The sequence below is a fragment of the Lipophrys pholis genome, assembly GCF_963383615.2.
Source record: "Lipophrys pholis genome assembly, chromosome: 2".
Classification (NCBI taxonomy): domain Eukaryota; kingdom Metazoa; phylum Chordata; class Actinopteri; order Blenniiformes; family Blenniidae; genus Lipophrys; species Lipophrys pholis.
The window spans coordinates 17797216-17822415 of record NC_137636.1 but is presented as its reverse complement, the minus strand read 5'-3'; the positions used below and the strand labels follow the sequence as shown (position 1 = coordinate 17822415).

At 38.8% G+C, this 25200-nt stretch overlaps 1 protein-coding gene across 1 annotated transcript in view; it reads left to right on the top strand.

Annotated features, from left to right (window-relative positions):
• LOC308106645 (CUB and sushi domain-containing protein 1-like) overlaps positions 1-25200 on the top strand; it is a gene marked incomplete at both ends in the record, with an annotated part of 411609 nt that overhangs the window by 301211 nt on the left and 85198 nt on the right. Inside the window, 8 exons of the mRNA XM_080458503.1 lie at positions 2163-2319; positions 6061-6252; positions 12186-12312; positions 12814-13025; positions 15569-15760; positions 18617-18755; positions 22422-22609; positions 24427-24621. Coding sequence (XP_080314629.1) covers positions 2163-2319; positions 6061-6252; positions 12186-12312; positions 12814-13025; positions 15569-15760; positions 18617-18755; positions 22422-22609; positions 24427-24621 — 1402 coding nt within the window. The remainder of the gene's footprint in view (positions 1-2162; positions 2320-6060; positions 6253-12185; positions 12313-12813; positions 13026-15568; positions 15761-18616; positions 18756-22421; positions 22610-24426; positions 24622-25200) is intronic.

The following is a 25200-nucleotide window of genomic DNA, read 5'->3' as shown; positions in this document are numbered from 1 at the left end:
GAGAGAGAGAGAGAGAGAGAGAGAGAGAGAGAGAGAGAGAGAGAGAGAGAGAGAGAGAAACCAAGCATAAACCAAAATGAGAAAGCAATCTACAAAATTGGGGTACACCGAGGGGAGGAACATGGGAAGTAAAATGACATTTAGCGCAGCAATGCTACTGTTACTAAGATACCATCCCACCGTGTCCTTCCCGTTATGTATGCTTTCCATCACAGCTACAGGGGCCAATATACTGCTCCTGCATGTCCATGGCCAGCTGAGGTGTCTCCACTGACTGGCAATACCTGAATAGATAGAACAGTACACCACCTTAGAGCCCATTTTCGTTGGCATTCCTGCCACCTGCAGACCTGTCACCCCCAATCTGTGGAAGTGTCACCACTGCCAGATATAAGCACAGCAATTCAAGCATGAACAGTGCACATTTACATCCCAGCTGTGCGATAGTATCCCAAAGTTTCTTAGAATCAAATCCCTGCCACGTCATGTGAGCTCGAAAAGTTGCAGTCGAGTTGAAAAAGTGATCAATATAAATTTAGCCCTCCTCTTGTGCTTTCTAATGTCCGAATCTGTACACCGCCTGCATGCTTTTTATATTGCAATGTCTTCTTTGACTAAAATCAATCCACTTCAGCCAAGATAACCATAAATACAGCATTTTCACTTGACACAACTACAGTTTGCTTTGGTGCATCTGTCTGGATAATTCACTGTCGTATCAAAGCTACTCACTGAGGTTGTAACACAATTGTGTTCAGTTTTGGAGATTGGTATTGAGTGGGCATTCGGTGGGTAAATACCCAGCGTGTCACTGACTCAATCCCCTTACTGGAAACTCTCTTCAACTTTGTTGTTTTGCCAAGTTGGAAAGATCTTTCGGGCAGTCAGGATTTGGCCCAACATATCTGATCATGTCACAGTCCTCGCTTGAAAGAAAAAAAGAAAAAGGCCTCCAGTTGTGCTGTGCCTTGTTTGTGCTTTTTTGAGTGACAATGGTTTACCTAATTCATGTTTGCTGATGGAAAAAAATAAAAAGGGAATGTTTTTGTTATACTAGCATACATTTTAGTGCATTATATATATAAAAAAATCCTATTTTTGTTTTGTTTATATTCCTCATATATAGAATGAAATGACCATATCACACACTTACTAACACCTGTTGTTTTGGACTCAACCACATTGACATGATCATTTTTTGGCCACCTCATTGAATTAATTCCAATTGAGACATCAGACTGCACTGTGACGTTGGCCATTTGTGACAGGCGTACAAGATCCCACATCCAGCTTTATCCCCGAGCCCACCATTATTAAAGGTGGGCTTGTTAGCAGGGTATTTAAGCTGGTTGTGTCTCATTTTTGTTTTTGTGTTTCTTTTTGAAATGCAACACCAAAGAAACCTTTTCCCTGGTAAAGCAGCTCAGCAAGAGACGATAATGTGTTTGAGAGTAGCATTGACCACCGTTCCTTTAAAAACACTGGGCCTGTTTGTTCAGGTCATTAACAGAGTAACACCACCTCCAACTGAATGATAATTCTAATCAGATAGGGCCCATCTAATCCAATAGATGTGTTTACATGGTGAGATTCCAGTGCTTGAAGCTTTTTGAGGTGGTTTCTTTTCCAGCATTTATTTCTTGTTACTCTTTTTCTGCAACATGAATATATTGTTGTTTTCGAAAGATACACACTAATTTGGAGCTCTGACCACAGATGGCAATACCACCATCCTCTCTGGATAAAATTCTCTGATGTAATTAGGTAATCACTATTATTTTGAAACTGGCAACCATTACCAACTGAGGTGATTCACAATGTTCTTCATCTGCTGCATTTGATTCTGGCAATGTTTCATGTGAGCTTACAAATTTATATTCATCATTCCACCATGAACCCGCACACCTGCCAGCCCACCCACCAAACCTTTCACATGTGAACCTCGCAACTATCATACAACATGCTAGATGCTTTGAGAAGTCCTCACTGAAGCAAACGAAAACTAATTATTCTCTGTCCTTGGATGTTTTCTTTTCTAACAAGGTCAGCAGTGCACCGTGGCGCCCATGTCCAGTGACACTCTTGTTATTTATGACACAGACTCTTCTAACTCATGTTTTTATTCATGCTCTGAAACCGCTTTCCTCTGTTTTGATCGACAGGTGTATGACGGGGAGAACATTTCATCCCGTCTCCTAGGCAACTTTACGCGTGAGGGCATGATGGGTCATGTCATCAATAGTACGTCCAATCACCTGTGGCTGGAGTTTAACAGCAACGCGTCAGGAACCAATCCAGGTTTTCGCCTTGCGTACACAAGTAAGTTATCAATTAAAAGCATTTAAAGAGCCCATGAAATGTAAAATGTGTTACCCAAGTCTTTAGTTATAAACATGTTTTGTTCATTCATCACTTGATGTGAGTCAAATGTTGAGTGATTCTCTAATCAGTTTCCTTCAGTGGCTCATTGGAGAGGCTGTTGCCCAGCAGGAGGTCTTCCAGGAACAACACTGGCAGTATAATCCCCAATCTCACCCTGAAACAGGAGTTGAAATGTCTTTGACTCAGATACTGAACCCCAAGTTGCCCTTAACTGTGTGGAAGCAACTTGCATGGCAGCTGTTACCGGCGGTATAGACGTGTGAATGATCTTAAAGTAGTGAAATAAAGGCTTGCCGTCATTCTGCGTATCAGCTATGATTAGATGAGGACCCTTCCTCTGCACAACAAATAAGATTTTAAAATAAAAATGTTAATTAGCTCTGGAGCACACCGCTACTTTGAAGCAATGTTTAGTGAACTGCACTTTCTTTTTTGATTAATCACACATCTCTTCCATAATTAAAATCGTGCCATTTTGAAATTCATATTCATTTTTAAGTATATTTTTCCTATATAAACAATTTATTCCCAGTGTATGTTGTAGTCCAAAGTCAAGTAACTGATAAATATTTGCTCTGGTAAAGTAATCCAAAGGTGGGTGATTTCTGAACACAGCATGAGCTGCAGGTGTTTTATTTTATTTTTATTTCATTAAAGAAGAAATGTGCAAAAATGCAAAGAAACAATGGTCTGCCTTGATCTGTCATCTGCACTATTACCTGCAGCTGAATGTTTTATTTAGAATAGAATAGAATAGAATAGAATAGAATAGAAATACTTAATCCCGGAGGAAAATCTAAAATGAGTATATTGTTTACATTTCAATTAATACAACTTACAAGAACTGATTTTGAGTAGTCAAAATAAAACTTGCAGGTAACACCATTCTCACATTGAGTCTGACTCATTGAGCTAGTTTTTGAAATGGATTTTGAGTGTGTGACACATCCACATTGAGCAAGGTTTACGATAACGGCCACTCCAGCTTCAGATCGGAGGAGACCCCCTGCAGTCCTCCCCTCTCGTAGCTGCACACGATGCCAGGTCAAAGTGAAAATGGCTTCAGAAGCCAGTGTTGGTCTTCTTCCTCCACACCTGTATCAGTGGAAATTGAGCGGGTGCAGATGCCCCGGAGAGACAAAATAAATTTTTTTCTTCTGGGAATCTGGCAGAATTGACATGCCACTCAAATGATTGGGCCTTATCCGGCAATCCAACAATCCTATTTTTTCCACAGGGTGTTTGAAACTGTGCAACAATTGAGTTTCCTTTTTTTGATTATTATTATTTAATCCTAATTTCAAAACTCTGGCATATGAGTCTTTGTAATATTTGCTGCACAAAAATATTAAAATCTCTTAAGGTTTGAGTTTCTCATTCAATTATATTCAATTGTATTTATTTAGTACCAAAAATGGCACAGTCATGTCAAGGCCCGACAATTCCACTTGAGCAAGTATATGTGATGGTGTAAAGGAAAAAAAACACCCTTTTAACAGAAAGAAACATTTGCACAACCAGGCTAGGACTACAGAGAATGAGAGAGGGGGGTGGGGGGAAGAGGAATGAAGCAAGCATCTCCAAGCTGTCTAAACCTATAGCTGCTTAACCAGAATTAATTCCATTCCAAACATTCCAATGTAATGAAATGCTTTTATTTGAAAATCAAAATGGTGCTAATTATGTTGCAATGACATTGTGGTTTAACCCTTAATTAACCCCACGACTAAAGTGATTCTTGGTTGCTTTTGAATGCATTTCAATTGAATATACTGTAGAACTAGGGATATTGGATGAACAGCAATACAAACATTTTTATCTCATTTCCAAATGCTAATAGGAGTTTATTAACAACAGTAACAATTATTTTCTACAAACAGTTTCAGTTGATCTCAATGCAACAGGAGTTTACACAGCAATTACCCAGCAAACTAAAAAAAAAAAACACAAGGATATTAATGATATTAATGGCTGAAACAGACTCTATCTCTCTCTCTCTCTCTCTCTCTCTCTCTCTCTCTCTCTCTCACACACACACACACACACACACATCTCAATATGTTTGAAGAGAGTCTGTTAAGAAGAAACGACCAGCTGCTGTGTAAGTCAAAGTGGCTATTAGAGGAGCATTTATCTGCAAGTCGTTAAAAGAAGGTGAGAAAGTGACACGTGTAGGGCGAGAGGGAGGCTGGACAAAGGGACAAATGAATAAATGTATCTAGTTTAATGGCGCTCAGACACTAGATGGATGATCTGCGTGTCAGTTAAACCCATTAGACAGCCGTCAATCTGAGTCGTTTGACTGTAGAACGTGACACTTTCTTCTGAGTTCTGCTACAATAGACGAGCTGATGGATGGATAAGAGAGACTGATAGGCGCTTTAAACAAGTGAAGCAGTGAGATGCTTCTGATCAAAAGAAGCAGCAGCAGCAGCTTCTTAAGCAGGGTCAGGGAATGAGTAATGCACAATGATACAGGCTATTTTATTAGAGTGATAAGAATTCGCGCGGCATCTGCTCAAAGCATTAACGGGAAAGCTTGACGGAGGTGACATGAATCAGTTTTACTGAAATAGATGCAGGGATTGACAGCTGGAGACACATCTCACAAGTTAATTTGAAAAAGTTGCTGGTGGTGTAATAACTGTTATTATTCAGTGCCTTAATGGAGGATGTATTGCATTTGGGCAGCAAGTGCATTTTCATCATGTGTCCTGATGGTGTCCAAAAATAAAAGGTAACAGATTGTTTTGCATATTTATAAAATGGCAGCATCCAAGAGGATTGGCGGCAATTGTCGTAATAAAAGAATGGTTTTATTCTTTCAATGGTAAAACAGGAAATAATCATGGAAGATTTGAATTATATATAATTTATTTGGATTACATAAAATGCTCTTTCTTTAAATCATGTGATTTATTTAGTATGTGCAGTAGGTATTACAGCACATATACTGCATATGTTGTTCCAGCATGATAAATAAATAGCCTATAGTTAGTTACAAAGTGACCACACTATGTTTTCAGGAAGCTGTTGTATCACAAGACAACCAACATATTGAATATGGAGCTGAACCTTTGTGAGAAAGAATAGATTGTGTTTGGTGTTTATTGTCTATTAGAGGGCAGCAGAGACGCCTCTGATCTGAGGCAGGATCAATCTGTTCATAAGAGGCTGACCTGAGGAAAAGAAAATATGGCGGTGACATTGTTTTGTCTTTGTTTATCCATCCGTGTTAGGGGTGGGACGGTTTCCTATTCTTTGTTATCTTCAAAAGGCAGAGAAATTGCATTTGTGTTTGTGTGGGCTGTGAAATCATCATTTGATGTGTTTCTACAGTTTCATACAGAAACTGCATTTTCAGTCCATAAATTCCGGCACTGGTGCATCTCGACACCATTGCGACTGTCATTATATCCTACAGAAAAGACGGGAGCCCAAACATTTTAAAAGATTTATAGAATCAGGCACATGAGTAGACTCTAGAAATATCCAGTTGTCACATTCAGCATTAGCAACATGTTCAAGCTCAAAACTTTTGCAGAAAGTAGTGGGGTCCAGGAGAGGAGTAAAATGACCCTCTGTCCTCTGTTTCACAGCTGAATCCCCCCCCTTCCGTTTTGCAATGGACTTTTGCTGCATGAGCCAATCTGTATGTATCTACATCTTTCTGTCTAGGCTTCGACCTGGTGCGCTGTGAGGAACCGGGTATCCCGAGCTATGGCTACAAGATCCAGGATGACGGTCATTACGCCAACACGTTTGTCCTGTACTCGTGCAACCCTGGATACAGTCTCCACGGCAGCAGTACACTGACCTGTCTTAGTGGAGACAGACGTGTCTGGGACAAGCCGCTTCCATCCTGTATCGGTTAGTATGCCAACACACGTGTAGGTTCCCTTTTACATCAATGATTCATCATGACAAGGCCTGAATTATTTAAGCTGCGGGTGGTTTTTTCTCATATATAGTTCAATGGGAATATACTGTAGGTGGAAGAAGCAACAGTGGAAAATACGCCGATGTGTTTCAGCGCTGTAGCGTGATGAGTCAAAATGGAAAGTGCGTGAACAAGTGATTGAGTCCACACAGGTGGATACTTTGAAAAGAGTGTGTGGGGACTGATTCAGCACACTGTGGGAAATATTTGTAGTGGTGCTAATGCTGCTGTGTGTAAAAACAGACGTTACTCATGCCCCATCTGGCCTTGAATGTCAGATTGACACAAACGTGATACTTTACTACATCTGGCATTTTTATATTTAACTTGCAAAAATGGGGAATGACTGTATTTATTGAACATTTTATAAGTTTATAATGTAAGCTGGACCACATCCCTGTAGCCTAAAGCTGTACAGCATATCTATGCCAAGAATTTGAGTGACGCCGTAGTCTCTTCTTCTGCTCTCAGCAATGGAAAAAATATCATATTTAAAGTCTGTGTTTTTGATTTGTCTCATAACACAAAAATGTACTATTTATTACCAAGCCATTTTCAGAGAGTCAAGTAAGATTATTAATAAAAGACTCAAAGTGTAAATTAGTGCTACCAGCTGTAAAGTGATCACTGCTAATGCAGCTGTTCATCCTAGTTTCCTTGTCACAGACAAACTTCACAAAATGTAATTTGTCATTTCGAGAAAAATCATATAAGGTAAGTAAAGTGTCTGGCAGATGGCATTAAACCACTGCTCTGGAACTGGAACCTGTTGTAGATGAGCAAATACTGCAAGTGTCTATGATTTGCACTTGTCTGCTAATACTTACTTGGTTTCATAAATTGTTAGGTTTGTTGCATTATAAGCATTTCTGCTCATTATTTACAGTTTCAGACCCTCATAAATGGTCAAGAATTGCCCCTCAAAAACTGTATTAGTAAGGAAACAGTTGTAAAAAAAAAATTCTGGTTTCACTGGTACAGTCTTTTGACCTCTACACACAACTAGCAGATTGCTTTCTCATGCATGTGTCATAGTTATTCGCAATCTATTTTTGCCTCCAAAATGTTCTGGTCATTTTGATCAGGCTAGATGCAAAGAAAAAAAAAAGTCATTCCTATTCGTAGTTACTATAGTTACTTATTTTGATTAAAAAACTATTTTTGTTAGAGTGATAGATGTGAACTCACTCTGAATTTTAAATACAGAACTACTTGGAAGTGGTAGGGAAAGTAACAATCTACTGTAACAGTGAAACTGTTTAAAATGTTAATTTGCTCTGTTTTGAATTGTATTATTTTCTTCGGGGAAACACCTCACAGCATTCATTTCTCTGAGGAATGTCATGAAACCAAACAGTCATGAAAGGAATGAACACAGTTTGATTGTAATAAATGCTTTTCAATTTATGTTGAACATTAAGAGAACTATGCAGAAGTTATGTATGACAACTGTTTGAAATAGCAATGTAATCAATGGCCTCCATGTGACTGCTGCTCTGCACACAATATCAAGTTTTTCCAGACTGCGAATATGACAAATAGGAGGATTTCTTGGCATATGCAGAATATATTACAATATTTTCAAAGTTTGGAGGAATAAAAACTGCCCGGGGGTAGATTTTAGCTGTAGTTGACAGTTTGCTGCTCTTAATTAAATTTGAGAGAAAGATCCCAAATGTTTTAAGTACGTCACACCTATGTAATTGTGAAATTTGCAAAAATTTTTAGCAATACCCATCCATCCTGATGGATGTAACTTGCAGTGAACCGTTAGATTTATCCCTCGTGTTCCTAGGTAGCTTTCAAAATTCACAATTGTAAAGCAAAGCCCCTTACTGGGTATATGTGGGCACTTGTTAATTTGAAAAGGCCCCACTGAAATACTAAAATATTCTTTAACTTGACGGTACACCTGAGCCACCAGGTGCTACATAGTCCAATGTCTGTGCTACATAACATTACATGAAGGAATTTGGGATATCGATTTAAAGCGGAATGTGGGTAAAATGGTCCGTGTGTGCCTCTGTAGGTCTGCAGTGAGTTATTAATGTGTAGCTGCTCTGTCGCTGCCTTTTATCAGGTAAGCCAGCAAGCAGGAGAACACTTGCTGGCAGAGCCCTGGGCTAAACACCCTTATACCTTTGCATCATTCGCATTTGTCTGTCTGTTGGGGAGTTTGTCATTCTGCCTCTCTGACTGTCTGGCTCGCTCCCATATCTGAGAGTATTAGCATGGTGATCAGGAGATGGCTTTGCCTCAGGCTGCTTCCGTACAGTCCCTCCCCCTTCTCTCTCTCTCTCTCTCTCTCTCTCTCTCTCTCTCTCTCTCTCTCTCTCTCTCTCTCTCTCTCTCTCTCTCTCTCTCTCTTGCTGTGGGACTCCTCTTTGCTATTGCCTCTCTTCCTGTGTTCATACAGTAAATGTAACTGTCTTTATATATATGGGTTCCTCTTTTTCCCTGTCTTGGAAAATTGCAGTTTCTGTTGACACACACTTACTATATAACTTTTTTTTTTTCTGTTTCTGTACTGCTTCCTATTTCTACCTGCATATTTGTGAACTACTTACCTTTTAACAAGGTCTTTTTTTTTTTTTTTTTCATTTTTAATCAGTAGGGAGTGAAACAGTTACTTCATATGTGTATATGTCCTTGCATCACTGAATGTCAGTGTTTTCAAGTGTTCCTGGCCTTTTTTCGTGATTGTGTGGATATCTGGCTCTCCTTTTGTATTTCAATTCAGCAAATGCATATTTGTGTGCTTCTGCCCGTGGCAACACGACAGTGTGTTGTCATTGTATTGTGGATTGTGGGACTCTCCTCCTAGCACCCGCTTACGTCATACAAACACTCAGTGCACACAGCTATAAATCCCTTCTCGATAGCAAACGGGTTCCTTATCAACAGGGATCTCCTGGCTCAGCGGTCCTTCATGTGTGCTGCGTTCTACAATGATGACTTCAAATCTGCTCCCAGCCTTTCCCACTGCTTTCTGCCATGTTTCTCTCTAATGAAAACAATATAAAAATAACACTAAATCCCACTTCTCTCTGGTGCATTAAACTTTTTTTTTTCTTGAAATTTGAACAATATAGGGAGATCCTTAGAGGAAACCAGTTATCAAAGGTATTCACCAACCTTGAAACTGTTTCGCAGGAGCTGGGATAATTCAAGGTTGATGTAATGATTTAAGTTTCTTTTTTTTTTTTTTTTATGTATCTTCATTTAACTCAACCTTCACACCTAAATGTAATTTAAAGCAAACTAGAAAAGCCTCCTTATATAGTGACGAACTGAAATGTTAATTAAGCTAACAAAAAGGGTACAAACTGTGATACAAACACTTTTTATCTGTGCAAGGAGATTATATCACTTGATTGGAAAATGTTTGATTTCTAGGCACTTTTTTTTATTTTTTAAAATATATTAAAAAAATGAAGAAATCTGAGCAGTCAGGCCCGATCCAAACACAGTCGAGGACATGCATGCCTGTTCTACAAACATATGTGCAACATGTTTGATCAGTAAAAAGCCATAATAAATCTTTAAGTTCTTGATATATAGTTTTTTGGAGAGACATCAAATCAAATCATAATTTAGAGAATACACTGAGAGCAGTATTATCCCTTGAGTTGTGTTTTGTCCACAACAGATCATTTCAAGCACCGATTTCATATGAACGATGATTTCTATAATAATTGTCATTTAACGACACACATTAATTAGGAACAGATACAAAACATCTTAAGATCAGTGGCGGCTGGTGATACATTTCTTAGGTGGGGCTCTTCATTATTATTCGATTTCAGCCAATGTTAACTTGATTTAGATACAGTGCGTTTATAAACCACATTACAACAATCTTGCCTTTTTTAGATCGAGAGAGGCCACAGTGATGAGATATTATAGTTCTTTCAAAGCATTTTAGAATGCTTTGAAAGAAACCTAAAAAAAAAAAAAAGTGCAAAATAAACCGCTTTTTTTAAGCTCTTAGATTTTCAGTCATTAATAAATATGAGCATATCTAAACATTTAGAAACATAAACAAACCTGGACACATTTGCAAAATTCTGAAAACGTTTCCGTTTGTGTGCATTTAAAAATAATTAAACTGGAGAAAGTTGAACCTGACCTGCAGCTTTTCAGGCGAATTTCTTCTTTCAGACCAGTAAATTAGAAGAGATGTGACAGTGTTGATAACAAGAGACTCACTGCGTGTTTTCTTCATCTCAACATCTCGTAGAAACACGCGAGAACAAACCAGAACGGACTTTAAGCCAATCACCGAGCAGGTCTGGCCAGGGGCGATTTAAAAAGCGCCCCTGGCTCGGACACGAAAAAACGCTGATTAGTTTAATTTTATGTCACTCTGGTGTTAAACAGTAATTGGTGAGATCTCTACTAAACCCCGCCTCCTCAGGGTGGCTTTCCTCAGTGCCCTTGGTTGGTCACACACACACACACACACACACACACACACACACACACACACACACACACACACACACACACACACACAGACTACTAGAGAGAGAGAAATCAAGAAATCCTCTCTTTTATTGAAGATTATCTGTAGAAAATGAAGCGAATACAGTTCAGGGCCCATCGTTAGTTTGTTGGCATGACGACAGTATTACAGTTTATTAATATATTTTTCATTTAAAAAAAATTACATTCATCTTGCTTCCACCAGGGGGGGCGGCGCCCTCCAATGACCGATTGTAGGACAACTCGTCCACGGACAGCACCCTCAGAGGACAACTCGTCCACGGATGAGAGTTCAGAATTTTCTTGAGAAAATAAATCCTGTACAATGTACTTTTACATATTATTCCTAATTGATATTTTATATATTGTTCATATATCTACTATATGTCCATATATATTTAGTATAGTATCATATGGCTTTCTTTCTCGCAACGAATGGACAATGGTCTTCTTTGTGCACACGGTGGGCAAATGTACTTAATACACCTTCCAAATGTGTCAAATATACTTTGAAATCAAATCCCTCAAATCAATAATGCTGAAAAAATTTGTGGTGGAGGAGTTGTCCGGAGTCACATGGACGAGTTGTCTGGGGTTACAGTTTTGTGGACGAGTCGTCCGTTCACCCTATTGGCCAGCCACCACGGCTAAGATAAATAGCTGCCTTTTTGACCTACTCTCCTTTGAAGAAAGAGATTCAGATCCCTTCAGATGTCATGCATACTAACTCATAAAGCCAGGAGGCATGACTGTTGAATGGACCACAACTCAAATGAATTGGACAGAATATAATTCGAGCCTCTCCCAGCTCAGGTCAGGGGTCAGGTTTCACTTTGGAGGAACTGACAAAAACTTTGAACACTTTCACCCTTAAGTGAAGATCTTGCAAGAAGAATGCGCATGCACGCATTATGTTTAATTCGCTGCGCTAAACAGGGTTGTCAAGGTCTTAAATCCAATATGACAATAGAGGTGAAGCAGTGTGGCTTTACACAATTTATTTTTGGTGTTAGATCACCTCATAAAAAGTTAATTCTCCAACACGCTCTCCATTTTAGTGGGTTTCCTTTTTTCTGAGGAGAGTAAAATGCTTACATTTTGTACTACTGTGCTTAAAATATGTAGCTACCTTGCTTTAACATCACATGGCATAGATGTCCTGGTGGTTTATGCTGTGATCAATTAAGTCTGTGTTCCTTCAGTGTTTTAGCTGTCCAGTCAAATACATGTCTCCCACCTCCTGTGGTTTATTCACATCCCTTGACTCGGTTAACATTATCAAACAGAGTTATCTGAATAGAGTTATTTTCATTTTCATTGCCGAAAGAGCTAAATAAAAGGAGGAGAATGACTATCTGTTGATCTACTGTCCTTGTAGCGGAGTGTGGAGGTCACATATCTGGAGCAGTATCGGGACGGATTCTCTCTCCAGGATACCCTGCTCCATATGACAACAACCTTCATTGTACCTGGACCATAGAGGCTGATACAGGCAAGACAATCAGGTAATTGTGATGCTTTTGCTTGCATACGTAACGTAATGAGCAATTGTTATTTGATGTCTTTGTGATATTGTTAAACAACTAAAGAAATACAATATTATATATATATATATATATATATATATATATATATATATATATATATATATATATATATAGTCATCTGCATGATTTGTTCGGGTCTGGATAGATTTGTTCGGGTCTGGATAGAGTTATGATACTTACGTTATGATACACACATCCTTTAATTTTATTACCCATCGAGGTAAACACTTACAAGAGTGTCAAGTAATAATTTATTCACTAATAAGAGATAAATGTTGACTGTCAGAGCCACTGCTGTGTTGGGGAAAGCACCACCATCAGTCATTTTGACATTGTTGTGTTTTTCAACTCATTGTGGACTCTGGTGTGCTTGTGCAGACTGTCTGCTCTCAGCCGTGCTTCAATTCATTTATGTTTATATGACCTTTTGTGAAACTGCTGTTTGCTGTGTTTTCTCAGCCTGCACTTCATCGTCTTTGACACTGAGGTTGGCCACGATATCCTGAGAGTTTGGGACGGTCCGTCCGGGCCATCAGATGGTGGGATCCTGCTCAAAGAATGGTCCGGCCCTGCATTACCTGAAGATATCCATTCCACCTTCAACATACTCACCTTGCAGTTTGATTCGGATTATTTCATCAGCAAGCAAGGGTTTTCTATACAGTTTTCAAGTAAGTACTTTAACCTTTGTATTCCCATCCTGTCAGCTGCCTGGATTTGTCACACATTCTGTTCATTATCATAACTCCAAGGGCATTTATTAGATATGTGAAATTCTAAAACTACCAGGAATTGGCAGAATGGATTTCAGTGCTCATATAGTATTCATTGCAGTGGACTCCAGGACTTCACAGTGCAAACATCCAATTGTAGACAAGGTTCACCAAGGTGTCGCACCTTTGTGACATGTGCTACTCAGCAGCATGTAAAACACACAGTGATCTTGAGTAACTGCTAGATGTTGAGGTTACCGTGGAGAAGGAGACAGAAGCAGTCACTCACTGCATATTTGACAATTGTACAGTGACAAAATCAATATAAATTCAGTCCGTAAAGTCATCAAAAGGTCAATCTCTGTATCAAACGTTCATGAGAGAGTAGAACCTTCAGTATCTGACAAAAAAACGTCACAGAAATGCCATGATCCTACTAAATCACTGCTTTGGGTGGTCTATCCTTCTTTATCCCCAGTTTCATTCATGAAGAAAAACCAATTACTGAATTAGCAACTAAATTACCTAATCAACCCACTCAGCATTAATCACCAATATAATTTCTTGGTTATTTTATAAACCCCCGTTTTTAATGGCCATAAGATAACTAATCCGACATTCATGCTGCTTTTAAAGGGATTTCTGACAAACCTTTTATGAAAGAATCAAATGAGATATTTAATATATCTCTTGGGGACTTTGGCTTATTAAGTAGTGAAGGAGCCCACCGGAGATCTGTGACTCAGTTTTACTTCTGTGGCTCAGGAGAAAACAAAAACAATGAGTGAGGCTTCATCACAGGTTTATTGACAATATGAAGCAATGACTATAAAACACTTACTGAACAAATAATTGTTCAATAACCCCTTTTTTTATCTACAATAGTATCACAGTGCATCCAAAGGCACTATGAGATAGAGAGGGTGGCAAGTAGCATAAAGGTCCATCAAAAACAGCTTATCTTAATAATTTAAGAACTATATTTTCGGCGCCATTAGTCAGACCAATTCTCATAATGTAAATTGTATTTATATATTTAAGTACCCGCAATTCAAGACCCATGGTGACATACAGAAGGTCCTTGTGGGTCAGTTTGCAATATGACTTGCATCTCCACCAGTACAGATAAACAAGTACTCCCCTTTGCACGTCAAATCAATCCAATCAAATCACCCTCATTTATCCCAGCCCAATACTTGACCCCAACTTTAACATACTTATAAGCAGTTAAGGTTGTTGTTGTTTATAGATTACACTTGCTCTATATGCACATCTTGACCCTCAAGAAAAAAAGTCCTCAATCATTTACAGTCGGTATGCGCTTTCAGTTTTCAGACTCTAGAAAGATAAAAACAAAGTGATGGAAACACTCACATGAATAAACATATTATTCACTCATCAGCATGTATGGCTTCATGTGCTTTTTTTTCCATATACATCTTCATGTACCAACATGGACCCACACACACATACACACACACCCACAAGCACAAACACACACAAACTCCAACCAATATTTGTCAAAACTTTTTTAAAACATGCATATTGACAGTCATGAATATTCACATCAAATGCTGTTTGCCTCTCACTCTCTCAGGTGGATCTCTCACTCTTTTCCTCCTCTCTCGACATTTAAAACAATAAACATTTGCACTCACTAACATGCTAATCAACCCACAGTTCCATTACTATGGTAATGACACCTTATATTTACCACCATGTTGATTTACTGAAGCAAAGAAAATGTTATTTACCACCACACCAATTTATTTAAATGGGAGCTTGAGGATTTAGTTTAATGTCTACCTGCTGTTTTTCCTCACTTGAATTATACAAACATTTTATAGTATGAAGTCGAAAGCTGACATGTATGTTCCCAGTCGTCAAACCTAATCAGGTAAATTAGTTTTAGCTTTTCTATTTTCTATTTAGTATTTCGTTTTTTTGTGAATCCATGAAAGAGCAGAGCCCCAGAATAAGAACCAGATATGAAAATCCCAAACTATTGACTGATGATTGTCTGATGAATGACCTTGTAAACAAATGTAGAACTCCATTACATTACAACACAGTATTTATATTACATGGCAAGAATCAATTGACTCGGTATGCATAACCTTTATAGGTATTGCTTTTAATTGCATTTTAGCAATCTTTTGGAAAGCTCTATATGTCCTCGCTGATTGTGATGCAGTCACTGCAAATAAAATAAATCTACATATCCTTACTAACCATCTTTTTGAGCCTTGAGAGAGACACGACAAGAAAGCAAATGCAAAAAACACATTCTATGAGCAACCACGTCTCATTTTCAATTAGATTTATATATTTTTTTGTTAGCAGATTATTAAAGGTCCCCTTAGAACCAATGTAATAATCAATGCTTCTTTTCTATGCTTTGTTATACATGCACTGCATATTTCCGCAGATACAGAACTGACTCTTCTGTTTGATTGAAGTATTCATCTGTTCTTCTCTTTCTTACTTCTTGTACTCTCTAGCCACAACAGCTACGACCTGCAACGACCCTGGTATCCCTGTGAATGGTTCCCGTTACGGGGACAGCAAGGAGCCAGGTGACAGCATGACGTTCCAGTGTGATCCGGGCTACCAACTGCAAGGCCAAGACACCATCACATGTGTGCGAATGGATAACAGATTCTATTGGCAACCAGACCCTCCCACGTGTATAGGTACAGTACTCTGTGATCATAGAATAATATTGAAATAATTACCTTGAGATCGCCAGTACAGACTTATATGTTAAAATGCCCCCCAAAAATCAGGAATAAATGGTAAATTGGATTACATCTTATGGCTGTATAACACACCATTTTTTTTGTTTTGTTTTGGTATTTCCTTGTTTTGTTTTGGTATTTCCTCTTGTGACAGACCCTGGATTGAATTGGAGTTTTACGTTTAAGATCAAGGAGAATTTGAACGGATGCTAATGAGGCTATGGTTAGGATACACACTGAGCACTGTTGGCACAGCCAAGGAGAAAAATTCAAGACATGCAGGAAAACTTTCCCAAATTGCAATTTGACCTCTGTGTCTCTACTGGATGAGTAATGGAGGAGATAGAACTCGGAGGAGAAGATGGTCAATGTAAAATAAAATAAAAAGGTCTGCACAATGATCAAGGTAGCCCTGATTGGGTCAAAATCCAGAGATTGTTTGCGCTTTCCTCCGTTGTTACCATCATGGAGCCCACCTGCTGCTTATATCCTGGCGAGATCCTGCATCAGATCCCACACTTCATTCACACCATTCTGCTGCAGTCTATTTTTCACTCCCTGACTTCAAGATGTGTTTTCCTTTCCTCATATTTTTCTTCCAAGCTACTGCCTAGCTTTGAGATTATGTCACTTGACGCCCTGTAACATGCGTTATGTGATTTTTTATTATTTTTTTTTTTTAACACTCAGAACGCAGCAATGGGAAAGTCAGTGCAACAAAATAAATTTGCAGCAAAAGCCTTTTTGTATTCCTCATCATGCAACATACAATTCCCAATACATTCACCAGAAATGCCTGAAGGATGATCACACATTTTCCTGTGCTTTGTTGATGGTAGGCTGATGATGAAATGTATGTCTTACAAAAGTTATTTTCCCTGATTAAGTGCTACATGCAGCTCAGTTTTGCTCAGCATATGTCTTATCATGTCAGGGTAATCACAGGAGACAGATGAGGAAAATCAACAGGGAAAATTGACAAAATTGTACCGCCATTTTAATCTAAGTGTGACACCCAGCTGAAGAGACGAGGTTGAACAATGAAAGTTCCTACAGCACGTAGCATGTTGTTCTTCCTCCTACGTAGAGCGAGGGATCACGGACATTTGCCTTATGGTCAGACAGGCTGAATTTATGTGGGCTGCTTCTCTTGAGTATCCACAACATGAAAGTCCTCCAGCAAAGTCACAAAGACAAGGGTTTGCCTTGCAATTCAATTCAATTCAACTTTATTTATATAGCAATAAATACAACACAGTCATTTCTAGGTGCTTTTAACTGAGAGAAACCCAACAATCTAATCCACAAGAGCAAGCAGAGCGACTGTGGAAAGGAGAAACTCCCTCTTACAGGAAGAAACCCTTTGCAGAAACCAGACTCAGAGGTGGAGGCTTTCTGCTGGCCGGTTGGGCCAGTCTTGTTCTTGTCAAGACTCTTGCTGAATCAATTGAATGCTTTTTAAGCAGTTATTTGGACACTGTGATAATAGGGAGTTACAATAGTCTACTCTGGAGGTAACATGCATGGATTAGTTTTTCGGCATCACTCTGAATCAGCATGTTTCTAATTTTGGAACTATTACGTAGGTGAAAAAAGGCACTCGTGCAGATTTGTTTAATGTGGGAGTTGAAGGATAAATCCTGGTCAAAGATAACTCCCAGGTTCCTCACAGTGGTACTGGAGGACAAAGTAATAGCATCTACTGTTACTATATCTTTAGATAATTTCTCTCTCAGATGTTTTGGGCCAAATAATTTCATAATTTATCTGAGTTCAGACGCAGGAAATTACGGCTCATCCAAGCCTTTATATCTTCAAGACAAGCTTCTAGTTGATTAGTACCGTCTGTTTTCATAGATGAATAGATTTGTGTGCCATCTGCATAACAATGGAAGTTAATGGAGAGGTTTTGAATAATATTCCCTACAGGAAGCATGTATAATGTGAAAAGTATAGGACCCAAGACAGAACCCTGTGGAACTCCATGTTTAACTTCAGTCCCTGTGGTCCTTATATTGGCTTTGACTCCGAGCCAGTGACCTCACGGTTTGCACAACAGCAGATAAAGTGCAGGGCTTAAATCTCCCTCCATTTTCACTCAGCTTAGCGTGTGTTTCCATCGTCCATGCTTTCACCTCAGGTGGTGATTCCCCGGTGTTGTAACGTTCCCAAGATTCAACACACACAACACTACACCACACTGTGCAAGATACTCGAGTGTTTAAGTGTGTCTCTCTATGAGTGATTTGCAACTGTTAATGCCTTTGTTTACCTCTATTTCACTGTTGATAATCTGTTCACACCCACCTGCCACCCCCAAGACACCTCTACATGCTTCAAACTCTTCCTTCACATTGCCAAATTGCTGCTTGAATGCATCTTTCTGTCTCTCTTGCCAATATCCCTTTCCCTCTCTCTGGCTTGTTGTGGGATAACAGGACCGCCAGGGGTGATTTTCTCTCCTAACTACCCCCAGCACTACACTCTGTAACTAAATCTCACAGTCTCTCCATCTCTATTTTGCTCTTTCACCCTCCGAAGCAACCTGTGGAGGTAATATCAGTGGTCCACCAGGAATAATTTTCTCACTCCTAACCAACCTCTGCCATGCTTCCCATTACTAACTAACTCGTTTCCTCCCATCCTACCTGTGGGGGGTTTTTGAGTGGTCAATCAGGGGTGATTTCGCTGGCCAAATAACCTCAATCCCACTGCTGTGTAATCATCTTTCTCTCTCTCTCTCTCTCTCTCTTGCTCTCTCTCGCTCCCTCACTTCCTGTTCATGTCGTTGTTTGTTTCTCCTCCCTCCAGCGACCTGCGGGGGTAACGTCAGTGGTCCTTCTGGGGTGATATTGTCTCCTAACTACCCTCAGCCTTACCCTCCTGGGAAAGAGTGTGACTGGCGAATCAGAGTCAACCCTGACTTTGTCATTGCTCTAATATTCAAAAGGTAGGCTATGCCTCGATGAGGCACTGTGCTCGATCTACAAACAATTGAACACATACATTTTTCCTGGCATGTGAGTTTATAAAATATATGCGTGGTTTTGGTTTGTGACTGCAGAAATAACTTCTTAAACCTAATACAAAGAAAAATTTATTACTCTTAAAACAATAGCCGCGTTACCTACCTAAGTGTTTACACGTTTTAGGGTTGCCCAAGTTATTTTGGAATAGTTACAAAGAGTCGACACAGAAATCAAAGCAAGCGAGCCGTTTTATGATAATTCAGTGTTAATTAAAGTTCTTGCACTCAGGCTACAAAAGAAAATGTGTATCTGCCATGAATTACTGGGAAACAAAAATATGATTCTCTGCTGACTGAAATTATGGATTTTACTCCATTTATACAGTCATTTATTGTTACATGTATTGATTCATGGTGCAGACGTTCAGTCTTGTTTGATATTTAAGATTTTGCTGTTTAAAAAGTCACAGCATCATGCTACAGCAAAATAGACAAAAAAGTAACAAAGATGTGTTTTCTACTAATTTTGAGGCGATGCCACTGCAGCAGACACATCAGGGCAGAGCAGTGATTTCACTGGTGTTATACATTTTTAATGAGTTTGTCCAAATACCTGGGAAAACATTAAAAATTGCAAACTTAAAGAGCTGGGGGATGAACGGGATCCCCAAAGCTTTTTGTAAAATATGTTTCACCTCTGGCATGAATTAAAATATGTATAATTCTCTTCAGACTTTGTTCACAAGTTTGTTCATTTTCAGTGTAGACTCCATGACTCATTGTGGCTGACACAAAATCAAAAATAGTCAGTATATTCAGGGAGGCTCAGATAATGTAAATTAACATGCAGTGAAGGATCATTTAGAATCTAATAAACCAGTAAGTGAGAAAACACTCTTTTAGATGCAGGATCTATCTACAGGGCTACAGTGAATTCACCTCTATAATAAATGACTAATCTATGGCGAAATTGTGTTTTTGCAAGTTTATATTCATTGAAAGCTCTCATAGATGTAACATGTCCTATAAATGGAGGACACATTTGAATTTTTGTTCACCTTGACTGGGACATATCCCTGACTCCATTGACACTGAGAAGATGTTTGCATGTGCATTTGCATTGTTTGGGTCTTTTCCTTTGTAATTTATTGTTGATCATTCGGTAATGACCTGCCCAGCTTTAATGTGTGAATGTATTTATACAAAATAGACTATAAAGAAGTAATCTATTTTGAACAAACATATGGAAATCTGTGCAGTTCGTTGGCACGTACAGCGTTCTCAGCTTGATTGGGAAAGTGAAATTCATGTGTGAATGATGGGAATTGCTGCCAATTTCCATGTGTTGTCTTCTGGTAATAGGACAGTGTTTATTTACATTTCAAGTCTTGATTGTGTCTCAGTGGTGAATATTTCACAAGTTAGAGTGGTTAGGGGCTTATGACTAAAGCTAAAGTGAAGACTGGAGCTTCAAATGTAGCAATGGAGATAAAAGCAAAGCGGACTTTCTCCAGATTGCCAAAGGAGAAAAATGACCCAATTTTGGCTTCATATTTTTCAGCTGGAGATAATTCCCTTCTGTTGTAACAGTTACACAGATTTATTTTGTATTTAATGAGGTTATATAGATATTAGTTGTTGTTTTTTTTATCTTGTGTATCATTTCATTGTCGCTATTTATTTACTTTTAACTGTGTAATTGTGTTTCATAACTTCAGCTAAAATCTACTTCATTATGACCTAGTTACTGATGAGTGTCTTGATCCGTCTCTGAATTCACACTGATTCATGATCCTCTTGTGAAGTCAGTAATCATTTTGAGATTTTGGGCATTCACATCCAAATAACCACTGTGCCCGCTTGAAAATGCTTTTTATTTGTGAAATAAACCAACAAGTGACACATTTTAGAAATGTTGTGAGTGCTTAGAACCAGTAAAAAAAAAAAAAAAGTATGTGCTCGTCTGCGTGTAACGAGAACACTGACACTTTTGTGGCATTACAGCATTTTTCAAATGGTCTATTTTATGGCTTAAAAGAGACTTTTTCGAGTTTGCTTGATTGTCCTTTAATTTGCATTCAAGTCTGGCGTCAAGATACTGATGTCTTGTCTCTCGTCTGGCATGAGAGATTATGATGCTGTCTCATTTCTTTTCAGTGAGATCTTTATGTTCTTTTTATGACATTTAGTAGCTTTAGCATTCAGACTCAGAATGTATTACTAATGCAAAAGGTATTAGCATGAATCATTTAATGCTTTGTCAGTGCAAAGGAAGCTTAGGTGCTGTTAAGCTCATTCTGCACCTGATAAAAACATGGGGCTTACAGACCAACACTCTTTGCACCTATTTCAACTTTGGTTGATCATTCTATTATTATTCCATATGTTTCACAAGTCCTTTCCAATTTAAAAAAAAAAAAATGTGTCTAACTATAAAGCGTCACATCTATGTTGAGTTTATTGTTGTGTCTCTATATTGTACAATACATAAACTTCCCATTACACTGTCACCCCTGTGTCTCGCATCACGACCATGTTTAATGAATGAATGCAAAATGTTTTTACTTACCTGTGGTACCCATAGTTTATATTGTTTGCTAGTTTATCACTATTTCCATACCGAGACATTCATATTATATCTCACTGCTTCTCTGAACTTCTTGATCTGTCACGCATGTACACGTACACGCGCGTACACGCGCGCGCGCACACACACACACACACACACACACACACACACACACACACACACACACACACACACACACACACACACACACACACACACACACACACACACACACACACTATTCCTATAACTTTCGAACAACCCCTCTGCATCAGTGCCAGAGAGCTATTATACATGTGCATACTGTGAAAGCAAATGTTGAAGAAGTCATATGGTTCTGTGTATGTAGTGATAGTTATATCCTTATGAGGACCAAATGTGTTTATCTGTGTACAAAGACTTGAGGAGAAGCTGTCAAGGTGGAGCAACTAAACTTAAGAGGTGCATTGATAATAATTGCCACCTGCCACCTGCCACCTAAATGTGTGGCAGGTATCAAAACAGTAGGACATATATTTGCATTGGTTATATAGATGCTAAAGAAGGTACGATTAACATTCACAATGTTATCGCCTCTTACAAACAAGCACAAGATATAGAAATAACACTGAATAACTGGGCGTTGTAGGTGCTCATGAATTTCTTTAGCTTCCTTAAATATCACTAAATGTGCTCTTGGGTGAGACAATATCTCAAATTGAAACAGTCAAATGAAATCACAGCGGACATAGAAAGTTTTCTGTAAAAGATGAAGTTCCAGAAAATATATCAATGTGAAAATAAGAAGATTAGCAAACGATTAAGACAGAGATAAAACAAACCAATTCTAAAGATGCTAAATTAAGGAGGTATTTCACTGTAATGCATCACTGCATTGATCGTTTGTGGAGTTTGAACACGCAGGCATGCACGCACACACACACACACACACACACACACACACACACACACACACACACACACACACACACACACACACACACACACACATACACACAATAAACACAAAGCATCAGTCCACACAATAACAACATTACATTTCTCTATCTAAACCTTTCTCTCTTGTTTTTCTACCCCAGTTTCAACATGGAGCCGAGTTATGACTTTCTGCACATCTATGAGGGTGAGGACTCTAATGGACCACTACTAGCAAGTCTCCAAGGCACCCAGGCCCCAGAGCGGATAGAGAGCAGTGGTAACAGTCTGTTCCTGGCATTCAGATCTGACGCCTCACTGGGCATGTCTGGGTTCGCCATCGAATATCGAGGTAATTAAACTTGAAAACTTTGGCCCAGAATCATCCGTAGTTTATCACAAGGTCATATTTGAGGTGCTGATATTCCTCCTGGATAATGAGCTGAATGCTTTAGAATGACCTAAACTGCAGTCGGTTTGATAGCTTGTGACAATATAATGAAATATAGTGCATATTGCTAGTTCAACCAGTTGTAGAATATCTATGACTGGGTGTAGTTGTAGTAGCATAGACAGCATTAGCAGTGCTGCCTTGGTAGAAATGATTGTATTGCTATTCAATAATAGGCATTACTGAACAAAAGTTTTATGTGATATAACACAAGTAACTGTTAATATAATACCAGTATGGAAGCCTCTAACTGGCTCCGTACATGAGATACAAAACAATGCTAAAATTAGAAACAGAGTTCAGTAAGGCCTTCCTTTAGCATAAAGTATCAATCTACCGACTCATCAATCAATTAATCAATCCTATCTGGATTTATATGAAGAGACAGGCGGCTCTTAACCAGACCATATCCACAGAAGATCTGTGCTTAGGTCTCCAAGATGTTTTAAAACAATCAACAATCCTTCCATGTCCTTCAAATTCAAAAGTCACACTTGTATTTGCTTTAGATATTAATTATAAACCATTTAACACATCATTTTTAAACTGTTGCAGTTTTTTCCCCCCACAGCAGCCTAAATATGTAGTCGCAGGTGATATATCCAGTTTCTCAGAAGTCTTAATCAAGTTAAAATCAACAAAACTGAGTCAAGTCCGCATAACATATCAAGCTCGAACTTTAGGCGGGGTTATTTGTCAGGAGAAATCAATGCACTATTAGAGTTCCAGCAAACTACAAATTACATCACAGCTTCTTGCAACTTTCTGTACGCTAAAATAAAGAACACTCATTTTCAGTAAATTATGTGGTTATTAAGTATAATGATTAAAATGTCAATATAGGAGTGTCTACTATGGAGGATGGATAATATTTTAATCAGCCTACTCTTATTAATTTCCCCCCTTACATCAGAACTCTTTCTCAGCTGAAAGGGCAGGCTGTTTCATGTCAACCCCTGAGTTGTTTACTTCCACAGATTGTGACTCAGCCTGGTTTTACAGACGTTGCTTGACTGGGGGTGATTTACCAGCGTAAAGTCACTGCGGAACTTGGTTGTTCAGCTGACTCAAAACTAGATCTGCTCTGTCAGATCTTATAAACAGTTTTTTTTTCTTCTTCTTCTTTGTTTCTCTCACCCCATTTATCTCTAATTAAAAAAAGATTATCTCTTCTTCTGTTGTCTGTCTCCTCATCCCACCTTACACCTCTGTACTTTTGTCATTATTCACAACCTCTCATCCGCCATCTCTCTAATTAAAATACAGCCTTAATCATCTCTCCCTGTTTCTAGTCTATCTTGCCCTCCACCTCCCTTTCCCCATCTGTTTTCGTCTGTCAGGCCCGATATCTCATTCTTATTAGGCAATCACAGAAAAGCAAACAAGCTGGCTTGATGCCAAGTCATAAAGATTCAGGACAGTTTTTGACCATGGTTGGGTTCATGTCTTTTTAAAATTTTCTTTTTTTTTTCCTTCTTTTTTTTTCATCCCCACATTTATCCGTCGGTCCATTTTCTGCCTCGACGTAGCACAAAATGTTCAAATGTCTGGCTAATATAAGAGAAAGCTTTTATAAGAACGCAACAGTTTGGTACAGTCCCTGCGGCTATAACGAGGTTTAATTAAGAAATATTAAAACAAAAAATGTACCAGTTATTTTTTGTTTATTAACAGTTTAAATTCAGTTTGCTGATGAAAACATTCACTGTGTTCCACAGAAAAACCAAGAGAGGCCTGTTTTGATCCTGGTAACATTATGAACGCCAGTCGCACAGGTTATGACTACAAACTGGGATCTCAAGTCTCCTACAGCTGTCATCATGGCTACACAACAGTGGGCAGAGACACCATCACCTGTGTCCTGGGCCATGATGGGAAACCAGTCTGGGACAAAGCACTGCCATCATGCAAAGGTAGAAGAATCTCGGACTGTACCAGGGGGGAATTGGCTTGGTAGGATGGTGACTCTCAGGTCTGGGAGAAGGCCGGTCACCAGTTATTCACAGGTCTTTATATTAAAGCAATATACTGTATATGCACCTGTTACTCCTATGACTGTTCACTTATAAAAGATGTGTGTTTTAATTAAATGCATACAGGTTTTAAATTCTTCTAATTCCTTTGTCATCTTATTCGTTGTAAAAATGACAACCTTTTGGAAACACCCCTACTTTCTTCATAACAGGTACATTGTGCTCTACTGTTGTCAAAACCCAATATCAACATAAACCTGATGACTGAGTGGTTCAGCTGAGTACAACATATTTACAGGTTTTTCTCGCTTGAATACGGAATAGGATTCTCCTCCTCTGCTAACTTTTTGTCTGTCTTCAATATGTAATTCAGTGATATCCCTTTTTGGTATCAGTGCAATGTAAATTTGGGACGGGCTTGTCAAGATTCTGTTCTGATTTGTGATGTGATGTGATGGGCCAAGACAGACTTTCGTGTGTGCATCTGTGCATGTGTGTGTTTTGGGAGTTGGTCAGGGA